The 13737-nt window shown below is 51.3% G+C and overlaps 1 protein-coding gene across 1 annotated transcript in view; it reads left to right on the top strand.

The window, feature by feature from the left end:
- Window positions 1-13737, top strand: part of IGSF21 (immunoglobin superfamily member 21) — a 40005-nt gene that overhangs the window by 20961 nt on the left and 5307 nt on the right. Inside the window, exons 2-5 of the mRNA XM_049811772.1 lie at window positions 790-902; window positions 8688-8809; window positions 12883-13001; window positions 13371-13486. Of these exons, the coding sequence (XP_049667729.1) occupies window positions 790-902; window positions 8688-8809; window positions 12883-13001; window positions 13371-13486 (470 nt within the window). The remainder of the gene's footprint in view (window positions 1-789; window positions 903-8687; window positions 8810-12882; window positions 13002-13370; window positions 13487-13737) is intronic.

Raw genomic sequence — 13737 nt, 5'->3', positions numbered from 1 at the left:
TCTGACCCTGGCTGCTCCGTGCTCCTGCAATAGTTTTGCAGAAAATCGAGGGGAAATGGGGAGAAAACAGCCAGACGGAACCGCCCATGCTCTGATTTTCCCTCTGCTACAGGACAATTCCTGCATCCAGCTATGGGGGAGATGGGGAAGAAGCAGGCTGTTGGCCAAGGCTGGGCTGTAAAACCACAGGTTGGGCTTTGCACATCCTCTGATTAATCTGTTGGACCCGTTCCCATAAGAAATGAGTAATTTAGAGGGCTTTAAAGCAAGCATGGGGCAGAGAAACTTGGTCTGCAGTGGGGAGAGAACCAATGTGGGTTGTAGACAGTCAAAGCCAATATCTTCATAGGAAGGATGGGCTTGAGTTTGCAGGTAGGAAAGGTGGCCGGTGGGATCAAGGCTTTTTGCGTGGACCAAGGCGAGCCTTAAAATCTGAGTGCCCAGGGTTTATTTGGGCAAATGTGGGCAGTTTTGCAAAGCTGGGGAGAAGAGCAGTGAAACGGTCAGTCCTTGCATTTTGGTGCCATAAGCTGGTAACTAAGGTCAGGAAGGATTTTCCCCAGTTTTTCCTTTTTTGGTGCATTGGGAGCAGCCAAAATTCATCGCTGCAAGGGGGCAAGATGCCACACTGATGGGCTTGCCCATGCATTATCCCTATGTGGGATGCAGCATTTGCTCCCCACAGCAGAGCTATTAATACCACAAAACCATCTGAGAACAGTACTTCAACTCCCTGCCCCATCCTTCCCTGGTAGCTCACATCTCTTCTCCTTTTTTTAACTTTTCCAGCCTACCTGACAGTCAGCATTGAGCCGCTGCCACCCGTGGTGGTGGGAGATGCCGTCACCCTGAAATGCAACTTCAAGACAGATGGGAAGATGCGGGAGATCGTCTGGTACCGGGTAAGTGACACTGGTGCCTCCTCCCTGTCCTTGGGGATGGGGACATGAAGCCACCTGGCTGGTTTGCTCCTGTACAACAGAAGGTCAAAGCTGGATGGCGGAGAGAAAGGCAGACGGTGCTCTCGCTGATGGGCATATCGATTTGGTGAAGCAGGCAGGCAGGCTGGCCTTTGAAAACTGGGGTGGGGGAAGAGATGTAAAATAGCTTTGCAATCATCCTGAGGGCTCCGTGAGGCTTTCTCCAGGTGTTTTGTTATGTTTTCCAGCTGGATTTGGAGTTGGCAGGCTCAGTTTGGTGCCGGGGGCTTTGCACGAGGGTTCGGGAGCTGGGGGCTCAGGTCAACACTGCTGTGCAAAGAGGATTTGCCTGCTAGGTGTGAAACGATGCAAAAAAAGTGGGTGGTTTTCATGCTACATGGGAAATTATGTAAAATTGAGGGTGTTCAGGGCCTGGGGAGCAGTGCTGGGCTCTCCACATTGGGCTCTTCAAGCCTCTGCCCAAAATCTTCCCCCTTCCTGTTCCTGTCCCCAAAATACTCATGGATGTGGGATGCTGATCTGGAGCAAAGCAAGACTTACAGCATGTAGTTTTATTTGGGGAGGGGGGATTTGGAGCCTGTAGCTTCCCCCCCTACCAACATCACTCCCATCTGCACCGAGCCTGGATCCAGCCTCAGATATAACGGTCCAGAGCAGTATTTCTGGCTTTCTCTGGGGAACTTCAGGATAAGCTGCCAAACACAAATAAAACCCCCATGGAGGTTTGAGCAGAGAAACTTAGAAGTTTTCCAGGATGGGGAAAAAACTCAGCTCTTTGCTTGCACGTTTACTCGCGGAAGAGGCAAAGAAAGAGGTAATTGGGCCGGTGGCCTCAGTTGAAGTGGCTGCCCTTTGCTGTAAGACATTTTTTCTTGGCTTTACCGTCCTGTTTCTGCTCCCTGAACAAGGAGCACCTCTGCCTTAAAGCTCTTCTTTGCATCCAGGCAGATTTATAAATAGGAAAAGGTGCTCTCTGGACTGATATATATTCAGTTGCTGAAGTGTGGTGCATATGCAGGAGTATTTCCATTAAGTCCTGGCTGTTGTTTGTTATAAATATGTGTATTTAGGTGTGTAGGGGATGCAAGCAGAGAAATATCAAAGTATAAACCAAAAACTGCCCCGAACCTAAATTGTGGCTTGCAATTGGCTTCATCTCCCCCTTATTTTGGTGAAGAGGCTTTTTGCACAGTGGTCCTTCCACCGGCACTGCCACCTCCACCAGGTTTTTCCTTCCCTTTTCCACTCGGTAATATTGGATTAACCCACTTTCTCGCGAGCTGGGGCTGGATTTGCATAATCCCCCCTGCGCAGAGGGATGCTGGAACCCTCGGCGAGAGGGTGACGCGCCAGGGTGGCCGAGCAAATTACGCTCCAAGAAACCACAGAGACAGTGGGAGGGGAAAAAATAACCCAGCTTTAATATTTATCACAGGGAATATCCTTTTATTCTGGGTTTTTTACTCCCCCTTCCCTTTTTCACTTTTCCCAGGAAGCTTCCCACAATCAGAAAGTTGGGTTTTTCATAGAGCATCTCAGGATTTCCCAAATTCCCTTCTGTTTTTAGGGGGGTTTCCCCATTTCCCCCCCATCTTGTCTCGCTCATGGACTTTTGCAGCTGCCCCAACCCCCAGTCACAGGTCGCCCATGCAGGAGGTGACGGATGGTCTCAGGCAAGCAGGGGTGGAGATGCTGGGGCTGCGGAGTTAATACCATTTGTAAATCACCCTAACAGCATCTTTGTGCATGGCACCGGAGCAGCAGAGCAGGGTGGTGTGGGGACTCGCTGGGGCTCCCGTTTCCCTTGCTTTATTTTACAGGGAGCAGAGCAAGCTCGTTGAGTTTAAGGATGCAGATCTGCTCCAGGGGCACACATTGGGTTGCGGGGCAGGGGAGGTGGGGGCAGAATGCAAAAGAGAGGGTGTGCGGCAGCAAACTCGATAGCAGCAGTTTGGTGTAGAGCATAGGGTGGGTGCGTAACCCGTGGAGTGTGTGTGTAACTCATCTGGAGCGTGCATAACCCATCAAGGTGTGTGCATAACCTGTCAGGAGCATGCATAACCCATCGGGGTGCATGCATGACTCATGGCGTGCATACCTAACCTGTCAGGAGCATGCAAAACCATGGAGTAGGTGCTTAACCCACTGGGGAGCACGCATAACCCATAGGCTGCGTACATAACCTGTCAGGATGTGTGCACAACCCATCAGGAGCGTGCATAACCCATCAGGAGTGTGCATAACCCGTGGGGTGGGTGCATAACTCATCAGGAGTGTGCATAACCCGTCAGGAGCATGCATAACCCATGGAGTGTGTGCATAACCCATTGAGGTGCATGCATAACTTGTCAGGTGTGCATGACTCATCAGAAGCGTACATAACCCATCAGGGTGCATGCATAACCCATCGAAGTATGTGCATAAGCTGTCAGGAGCATACATAACCTGTCGGGAGCATGCATAACCCATGGGATGCATGCATAACTCATCAGGAGTGTACATAACCCATCAGGGTGCGTGCATAACTCATCACGAGTGTACATAACGCATCAGGGTGCGTGCATAACCCATGGGATGCATGCATAACTCATCGGGAGTGTGCATAACCCATCAGGGCGCATGCATAACTTGTCGGGTGCGTGCATAACCCGTCGGGGTATGGGATGCATAACTTGTTGAAAGCATGTATAACCCATCAGGGTGGGTGCATAACCTGTTGGGTGCCTGCATAACCCATGGGATGGGTGCACAACCTGTCGGGGTGTGCACACACCGAGGCTGAAGGCTGTGAGGCGTAAAGGGGCTTCTTGCCATGGTTAAGGCAGGTAAAACCCCACCAAGAAGCACCGTGCTGCAAGCCGGCACCCCCTCCCAGACCCTCTCTCCAGCAATACCCGTGGGACCCCCATGGCCAAGGGACGGCAAGCAGGGTTGGCAGCAAGGGACAATGTTTTCTCGAGTCGGGAAACCTCTCGGCATGAGCCACCACTCCAGGTCACTTCAAATGCAGAAGACTCGAGGAGACCTGGGATGAACAAAGGGGCTTTTTCAGCATGTAAACAGGAACATGCACCATCTGCAGAGGTGTTAATTAATATCCAACCGCCCCCCTCCACGGTAAATTCATCTCCAGAAGGTGTGATTTGCCTGAGAACATGTGCAAACATGGGCCCAAACCCCTTGTACATTAGGCAAGTGCCCAAAAATCCTTGCAGGAGACGAGGGTGGTGGCATCCTTGCAAACGAGCTTGTAATGAGTCCGGGAAGACACGGAGCTGTCAAGCTGTTAGCTGGCTCCCATCGCAGACGTCTCAGGGGTCGTGCTCGAGACCTGATTAGTATGGTCACTGCCACGCCGCAGCAAGGGCTGGGGAGGAAGAAAATTACTTTTTGCAGCAGTGCAGAGCTCTAAAAAAAAATAATACAGAAGCGGGAGAGGGAGGGAAAATCCTCTGAGTGTCTGTTCTGGCTCTGTACAGACATCTGGCAGCGGCGGGGGACGCAGGCAGCCGGCAGCAGCCAGCCTGTACACACAGCCGGGGGCTCGGATGAGATGATGGTAATTGCAAAAAAGTGTTTTGCAGATTTTTGGTGGCAGGCGAGGGCCAGGCATGATTCCCCGGCGGAGAGCAGCGCTCCCACACTTGCCGTCCCTCTGCCCGGCAGAGACCAGGGGCTTGGCCTGGGGATGTCTGGCAGTGAGAGCTAGGGATGAAGGGGAGCCCTCGGGTCCAGGGGGGAGTGGCTCTGCCTCAATTAATTAGAGTTTGGCACTCAGTCTAATTAGCAAGAAGGAGAATAACTCAGAGCCAGGGCTGGCATTGCTGTCTACAGCGCCCTTGCACGGGCATTGCTGTCCATAGCACCCATGGTGCACACACATTGCTCTCCGTAGCACCCATGATACGCAGGCATTGCTCTCTGTAGCACCCATGGTGCACAGGCATTGCTCTCTGTAGCACCCATAGTGCACAGGCATTGCTCTCTGTAGCACCGATCATACACAGGCACTGCTCTCCATAGCACCCATGGTGCGTGGGTATTGCTTTCTGTAGCACCCATGGTGTACAGGCACAGCTCATTGTAGCACCCATCATACACAGGCATTTCTCTCCATAGCACTTATGGTGCACAGGCATTGCTTTCCGTAGCACCCATGCATGAGCACTTCTCTCCATAGCACCCATTAACGTGGCCTTTGCAGGCAAGGGGATGTACACCATGACCCCGCAGACCCCCTCACCCCATTTGCAAGCCGTTCTCCCCATCCTTCGTGCAACAGCTCTTGTTTCTAACATCCCCAGCTCGGTGCATGGGGATCGCAAAGCATTTTGCTCCATCGAGGGGCTCATCAGGCCGGTCCCTGCCCAGCGAAGACCCCGGGGCTCCAAAACCTGTGGCCATGGCAAGTAGAGACCGATGCATTACAGATGTTGGCGCCGCTCGGAGCTGCCTGATCGATGGTGACAAAGCACAGTCCCTGCGGGGGCTTCCTCTGCCACTGCCCATTAGGAGAAATGAGACGTTACAGCTCCGGCCGGCGTCTCCCGTGGTGGCTCCGAGCTGGAAATGTTGCTGGTGACAGTGATAAAGTCATTGCTCGCAGCAGCATCGGCTCCAGGGGAGGGGGGAAGATGGGCTGGAGGAGCCAAGCGAAGGGCACTCGATGTGCTGAGGCTGTTGCGAGCCCTTCCTACGCCGTATGATGCTGCTGGGAAAGCCCAGAGCCCTGGCAAATTTGGGGATGCTGGTTTGGGGATGCTCAGGAGGAGCAGGGCTGGAGGCACCAGGATGCTACTTTTTACCTCTCGCTCATGGAAAGCTTCTCCCAGAAATTTGCAGCCCCCTCCAAATTTTCAAGCCAACTGAATTCACAGCAGGTTGTGCCTCTGATTTATAAACCTGCTCCCCTTTAGGGAAAAATCTTGAGGTTTACGGCTGCAGAGAAATTCTCTAAAATCTGAGCAAAGCCGCTGATGGAGAGATCTTGGGCCAGTAACTGCGAGAGGTCTGACTCGTGCCATTCATCTACACGCTGGCTGGGTTGTCTCGGTGCTTCAGAGATGATAATTTAAATGTCAGTATAGGGAACTCTTTTAATTCCTCATGCTCAGGCGGGGAGAGAAGGTCACAAGGATCAGCACAGTTTATTGAACTCTCTATTACTGCTGGGCAAGGGCATAGCTCCGGCTCCGGGGAGGCAGCGGGGAGCCTGGGCTGTGCCTCCCAAAATTGTGCGACCCTTTTGTGATATCGATTTGATTGTGCATGTGGTTTAGTAATGCTGGAGAGGGGAGTACCAGCATGGGTGCTGCCATTTAAGGGGATGGAGGTGGGTCATGGTGCTCATTTTGGGATCAACCCATCCAGGTTTCGACAAATAAATCAACTACTCTCTATTTTGGGAAGCCAGATTTGCTGGTGGTGATGTTTTGAGTGGCTCTGAGCAAGGCAGGACTGAGAAGTCCAGCAAGCTCAGGTGGGAAGAAGGATTTCAGCCAGCTGAGCTAAATGCAGATACTCGAGCAAGCTGGGGAGAGGGGCAGAAAAAAAGTTTTAAAAGGGGGTTTCCAGCATGATGCCTTTCTCCCAGCGGCTGCAACATAGCCTTGGACACAGCCTGGGGATGCTGCAAACGCCAGTGCTACCCCACCAAAGCACGCTAAGCATTGCAGTCACCCCTTGCAGCCCCTTTAGGGTATTTTCCCTCCTGCTGTAGCAAGTGCTCGTTGCGTTTCCTTGGAGGAAATGGTGTAAATTCAGCCCCAGGATGAGGGTGCTTGAAAGACTCTGGACCATGACGCCCCATGTCCCAAGGTGCTACGGAGACCTCCTGTCCCTTTACAACCCACTTTGTCCTCCAAAAGCCCTCTCCTCCTCTCCCCTCGGTCCCCCATCCATCACTCCCCGATGCTTATCTAACTCTCCGAGCACCCCGGCGAGAGGCTCCAGCAATATTAATGGTGCCAGCGTATTTTGGGGACAGCAAACTGCCGGGTTGCCGGTGAGGTGAGAGCGACGGGGGGAGAAGCAGGAGGGCGGCTGTCTCTGCGACAGCGGGAAGGAGCAGGAGGTTAATGTCTCCCCACGCAGTGGCAATCACCGGGTTTTTGTCAGGAATAAGATTTTTACTGGGGTTTATAAATAATGCAGCAGGCAGCCTCGGGTGGCCTGAACTTGGCTCTGGTGCCTTAAACATGCCTTTTCCTCTCCTCCCATCCTTTTTTCCTCCCACTCCTTGGTGTGGGCACATAATTTGGGGCAATCACTGTTGGATGCTGCCAAATTATCATCCTTTTTTTCCCCAACAAGAAACATTGGGCTTGGCTGCTCCCGCACCCCCGTGGGTTCACCAGCAACTTTAGATGTAGCTCCTCTCCAAAAAAATTGACCCCAGGGCACAGATAAAAGGCTGAAAGTAGGTCTAATCCCTGGAGAGAGACTATTTTCTATGCGCCTTTTCATAGGAGCCTATTAACTGCCTGTAATCCCCTGAGGATGCGACCGGGTTGCGGCATCTTCCCTTGCCGTGCATCCTCAGGGGAATGTGACAGGTCCGGGTGAGCAGCAGCACGAGAGATGCTTTGAGTTGCAATTTCCCCATTCCCATCCTCAGATCTAATTTGGTGCTTTCCTGCTTTGCCCGTATCTGTCCAGATGTGCTGGGGAACTCCTGTGGCTGCATCCATGGGTATCACCTCCACCGCTCCCCACCCCTTTCCCCTGAGCATCCCTCCTTGCAGCAACCACTCTGTTGCATCCCCCAAAATAATCCTAAGAAAACCCTTGGAGATGATACATGAAGAGCTTCTCGATCCGGGAACAGCTGCAAGGTTTCTTCCCAAACCCACCCCAGGGCGTAAATAAAAGTCGGGAAAAATCGAACGCGTCCTTGAAAACTTCCCCTCGTTCCCAAGGCCGGAGATTTACAACTCCAATAATTCTTCTTGCAGTTCTTTATCCCGCGTCTGTGCCAGCATGTATTTTCTTTGCAATAAAAGCCTCAGCCTTGGCAAATAAATTTGAAGAGGTGGTTTTAGTGACAGCTTTTTTTTTTTTTTTTTTTTTTTCCCTTTCCTTTTTGCCATTAAAAAAAAAGGAGGAAAAGAGAAAATTTGGAGTGAAAGTTGAGTTTAGCCCAAGTGGGGGAGAAGTGCTAGGTGAGAAGAGTGGGGTGTCCTCCCTAGAGATGCTGGTTTAGGGGGGGAGTTAATCCCCAAAATCCCCTTCTCCTGTGCCAGGCCTTGTTAAAAAAAGACTATTCTAACCCTTTGATGGATCAATCTGAGCTGTTCTAGCCCCAAAATGCCCATCACCCCTCTGCATTCTTTCCTCTGCCTTTTCCTCCTTAATTTTGTACTAAACTTTGCTCCTCGCAAGAGAGGGAGATAAATCTGAAGGCACAGGGGGACACAGGGAACAAACAAGTCCTCCCCAATCCTAAAAAGAGCCTTCTTCCACTTAAAAATTACAACCCCAGTGAGCGGCTGGACATAGGAGTTGGTGATACAAAAACTGGGCAGAAACACGCGGGTTTTTCTCTTAGCCTCAGCAGGGTCATAATAAATAAATAATAGTTTTAAATCTTAATTAAAATATTGCAAATAAAAAGATTGCAAATTAAAAGATAGCAAATAGAAGTATTAAAAATAAAAATACTTTTAAAATTAAAAAGTAGGTACAAAGCTGCTCGTGCATTTGCAAAAGTGACCATGGTCATCTCATATATGGGGGTTTTTTTTGCAGGTCACTGATGGTGGCACCATCAAGCAGAAGATCTTCACCTTCGATGCCATGTTCTCCACCAATTTCTCGCACATGGAAAATTATCGGAAGAGGGAGGATCTGGTCTACCAGTCCACTGTGCGGTAAGTCACCCCAATATTGCCTCCTTTGGCATGCCAGCTGCTTTTTAATGCCTATTTTTAGGAATTTTTCCCCCATTTGGGGGCAGTTGAGGGTATTATGGCGATACTCGGCGTGTTCTCTTTGGCTGTCGTTGGGGATTCATTGTATTGCAATTATTGTCCCTTAATGCGCCGACACCAAATATCTGAGGTCTGTCCCTAAGGTCCTGCTTGTCCCTAGGGAAAAGGTGACATCACTGGAGATTTCTGGGTGAAAATGGGCAAAGAAAAACAAGGCATGGGAAAAAAAAAAAAAATTAAAAAATATATATATAAAAAAAACAGGCAGTGTGGAAGCTTGTCTTTGCTTTTCTTCCAAGTGCGAAATCACTTGCAGGAGTGTCAGCTTTATTACTAATTACACACTTGCTTTATTGCTGGTGTTATAAAAACAAAACTGGAGCCTGAAAAAAATGTCAGGGAGAGGCTTAATTCAAGGCAAAGAGGCTGGTGTGAAGTATTTATTTTTCAAGATTTTTTTTCTTTGTTTCCTTTTCAAATTAGAATTCGCCAATCGGATTTCAAAGCTCATTTTTCCCAGTGTGGGGTAATAAAAATTCTGTGTATGGTGGGGAAAATACAGTCGTTTCCTCGAGGTGATATGATGCTTTGCACCTGCAAATATCCACGTACAGGTTGGAAAGGGCTTGGCATCCCATCGGATAAGCATGTGTACAAGGGTGAAATTCTTTCTAATTCTTTGGAATTTGAATTTGGGGGGGGGGGGTGTGTGCTGGTTTTTTCTGCTACAGTCAGAGCTATTTTTTATTATAAGCAAGAGCAATTATGTTAGATGGCTGCATGGGTTTAAATGTGAATATAGAGTGGAGAAGAAGCAGGAAAACAGGGCTGGAGGGATGATCAGAGGTTGCTCAAGGGTTGCTCAGAGGATGCTCAAGGGTTGCTGAGGAGAATGCACAGAGCTTGCTCCTCCAGGGAGGCTCTGGAGATGTTTGGGATGCTCAGAGATTGCATGGTGGAATGCTCCGAGGATGCTCAGTAGGGTCAGCGGTTGCTTGGGATGCTCAGGGGTTGCTCAGGATGCTCAAGAGTTGCTCAGGAGGGTGCACAGGGCTTGCTCAGGGGAGGCTCAGGAGATGCTCAGAGGTTGTTCAGGAGATGTTCAGAAGATGCTCAGAGGATGCTCAGGTGATGCTGAGGATGCTCAAGGGGATGCTCAGGTGATGATCAGAGGTTACTCAGAGGGATGTTCAGGGAATGCTCAGAGGATGCTCAGGCGATAATCAGAGGTTGCTCAGAGGGATGTTCAGGGAATGCTCAGAGGATGCTCAGGCGTTGATCAGAGGTTGCTCAGAGGGATGTTCAGGGAATGCTCAGAGGATGCTCAGGAGGGTCAGGGGATGCTCAGGAGGATGCTCAGAGGTTGCTCAGGTGGTGATCAGAAGTTTCTCAGAGGGATGTTCAGAGGATACTCAGAGGATGCTCAGGAGGGTCAGGGGATGCTCAGAGGCTGCTCAGGCGATGATCAGAGGTTGCTCAGGGGGCAGTTCAGGAGATGCTCAGGGGCTGCTCTGCTTCTCAAGTTTTGCTTCCCCACGTAGCACGGGCTCCGCTCAGCCACTCACTCGGTTGTTGTACAAATTTCTGACACGACTAATTATTGTTTGGAGGACGTTTTGGCAACCTCACAAACGGATTACACATTCCCTAACTCAACAGCCTTGCTTTCCTGCCATAAACCCAGCGGTTTCACTCGGCACTGAATTTGGCTGTTGCTCACCTCTAGCAGGGAGCACTGGGAAAGTCGGGGAATTAAACCAGAATAAAACATCCCCCTGTGCACGGAGCGAGACATCCCGACCACAAGCATCCCTTGAGCAAGGGACAAGGACATTGCACCGTCCCGGCGAGGCAAAGCAGCTGCTTTTTTTGGCTCAAAACTCTCCGTTTTTCTCCCTTTCACCACATATTGTAGAACTAATAGAATTTGCAAGCAGAAAATTTCACCGCCCTAGGACCAAGCACTTAAAAGCATTGGTAATCGTCGGCACGGCGCCGGCAAATCGTCCGTGGAGCCGGGGATGTTCGTGGTAAAAGTCTTTTCACACAGCTGTTTTCAGAGGAAAACAGCAACATGCCTGGGGAGAAAGGAGGTATTTCTCGGAGGGTATGAAAAGAGCTTGTTTTTGGAATTGTTGGATTGATGCCTTTTTTTGGTGGGGGGGTCCTGCCTTATTTGGGGCTCTGGTGAAGAAGAGGAGCAACATTGGGAAGGGTTTGGTGATGGGTCCGTTGCTTCCCAGCTGTTTCCACTCGGGTTTTCTCTCCCTTTCATTTTACCCTTCTGTATTTTCATCTTTTTTTTTTTTTTTTTTTTTTTTTTTTTGAATCTTTGTAATGGCACGGTCACGTCGGTGCCGTCCCACGGAGCGTTATCCCAGGCGGCACGGCTCTTATCTGCACGGCGCAGAGGGCTGCCGGGGCTGCCTCTTTTCATACCGGCTTTGAACGCCGCCTGCTCAGATGTGAAGAGCAAAGCCGGGAGATATCCAACCCTGGATTTTTTTCCCATCCTCTGATTAAAAACCCACCCTTGTTGAATAAGGCACTGCTTTATGAATATCTATATAATTTTTTTCCTTATTTCCAGCATGCTTAGAGGACGCAAAGGACATGACAGGCAGCATTTTAGCTTTGCAGGGCTAGGGGGTCCCCTCTTTCTGGTCCCTACTGCTCACAGAAACATCAAACCAACCCAGTTAGGACCATTTTACGCCCAAATCCGCATGCAAACCTAAAGGGCTTGTCCTTCACAGCGAGGGGCAGCCACTGAGATGGAGAGGGTCCCCAGCCTGGTGGGGACCGAAACTGCTCCTGCGTGCTGCTAACAAAGGGTATGGATGATTTCCCACTCTGTGCGTGGGTAGTTAGAGGCTGGAACAGATGGTGGAGGCTTAGTTGAAAGCATTGTAGCCAATCAAAAGGAGCTGCCAAGTGACTGTTCGCTTCGACGTGGGCTTGTTTGTGCTGGCGGGGGGCTCACACAGCAAGGAGGAGGCGTGGGAAGGCAGCCAGGGGCTTTCCGAAAGGATCCAGCAAACCAGCGCAGGATTTCCCCCCCCCCCACCCCAGCTGGGGAAGCCCTGCAAGGCGCACGCCTGGGTTTGTCCAGAAAAGTGGGGGGGTTTAAGCTGCTGGGGGGTGGCTTGCCGGGTGCTCCGTGCAGGAATTGCCCCCGTCCTTATTGCCGTGGTGGGATGCTGCTGGCTGGTGAGGTGGGATGCTGCCAGCCAGCAAGGTGGGATGCTGCCGGACGGCGAGGTGGGATGCTGCGGGCTGGCGAGGTGGGATGCTGCCAGCCGGCAAGGTGGGATGCTGCTGGCCAGCGAGGTGGGATGCTGCCAATTGTCGAGGCAGGATGATGCTGCCAGCTGGTGAGGGATGATGCTGCTGGCCAGCAAGATGCAAAGCTGCCGGCCGATGGGGTGGGATGCTGCCGGTCAGCAAAGCGGCTCCTTTGCAGCTGGCATGAGCATTTCCACCTCCAGTAGCACTGATCCTTTTGCACATCTCTTCCTCTCCTGGTTTTTTTCATATCTATATAAAGACTCTAGATAATATATCAATTGAAGCATGCTCTGGGTTTGCTTCGAGTTTGGGCTTTTGATGCTTTTTATCCGCCACGCTTTGCTACAGCTGTTGCATTGCCCAAGCAGCCTGTAACGTCCGGTGCCGCGCCTTTAACATCGGTGTTTCACAGGCATTTAATGTCCATGCTTCGCGGGTTTTTGCTCTCGGCGGTGCCTTTACCTCCCGTACGCTTCTCCTTTCGATAATGCAATTACTTACCCTCCTGAGGAGCTGTCAGTGCCGGTAAACTCCAGCTGCTAAACCGCATTACACAGCTCTCTCCTGCAGCCTTTGCAGTTATTAATAGTTTATTGATCCCCGTCGCTGGCAAAAGCCAACCCCATCCGATGCTGTGATATCTGAACGCCGACCGCTGCATCCCCTGGGAAAACGGGGTTGGGATGGAGGGGGAACAAGTAATGAGTCCTGTCTCTCCTCCCCAGCCTCCCCGAGGTTCGCATTTCGGACAACGGTCCCTACGAGTGTCACGTGGGGATTTACGACCGAGCCACGCGGGAGAAAGTGGTCCTGGCCTCTGGGAACATATTCCTTAACGTGATGGGTAAGTCTAGACCCCATCTGGGTGGGATCGGTGGGGAAAGGGCTGCGGGGTCTCAGGGTGGGGGGACAGCGGGGATTTGGCTCGTTTTCCCATCCCCAGGAATGGGAATGAGGATGGGGACAGGGAAAGGGATGGGGACAGGGGTAGAGGTGGAGATGAGTATGGGGATGGGGACAGGGATGGGGATGAGGATGGGGATGGGGGTGGAGATGGAGATGGAGTTGGGGATGAGGATGGGAATGAGAATGGAGATGGGGATGAGGATGGGGACAGGGACGGGGATGAGGACAGAGACAGGGACGGGGACGAGGATGGAGATGGGTGGGTGTCGAGGATGCCATGCTAATGCCCGGCTCTGCTCCCCGGCAGCTCCTCCGACATCCATCTCGGTGCTCGCTGCTGACACGCCGGCACCCTTCAGCCGCTACCAGGCACAGAACTTCACCCTGGTGTGTGTGGTCTCTGGTGGCAAACCCGCACCGCTGGTGAGCCCCTGGAGGGTTTATCTTTCATATATACATATGAAGCCAACATAAATATATATATATAAAATATATAGCATATACGTGCTGCTTTTGGAAGCAAAATAAAGCAAATAGCTGCCTGCTACCCAAATCTTACCCTGCAGCATCTTTCTGCAGGGACCTTAGGAAAGAGCTCCATCCAAAGCTACCCAAGGGGATGGGATGCTGGGGATGTCCAGGGTGGTGGCTGTCCCCGCTGGGCTCACTGTCCC

The sequence above is a fragment of the Accipiter gentilis genome, chromosome 1, assembly GCF_929443795.1.
Source record: "Accipiter gentilis chromosome 1, bAccGen1.1, whole genome shotgun sequence".
Taxonomy (NCBI): domain Eukaryota; kingdom Metazoa; phylum Chordata; class Aves; order Accipitriformes; family Accipitridae; genus Astur; species Astur gentilis.
This window is presented reverse-complemented; position numbering and strand designations above follow the sequence as displayed.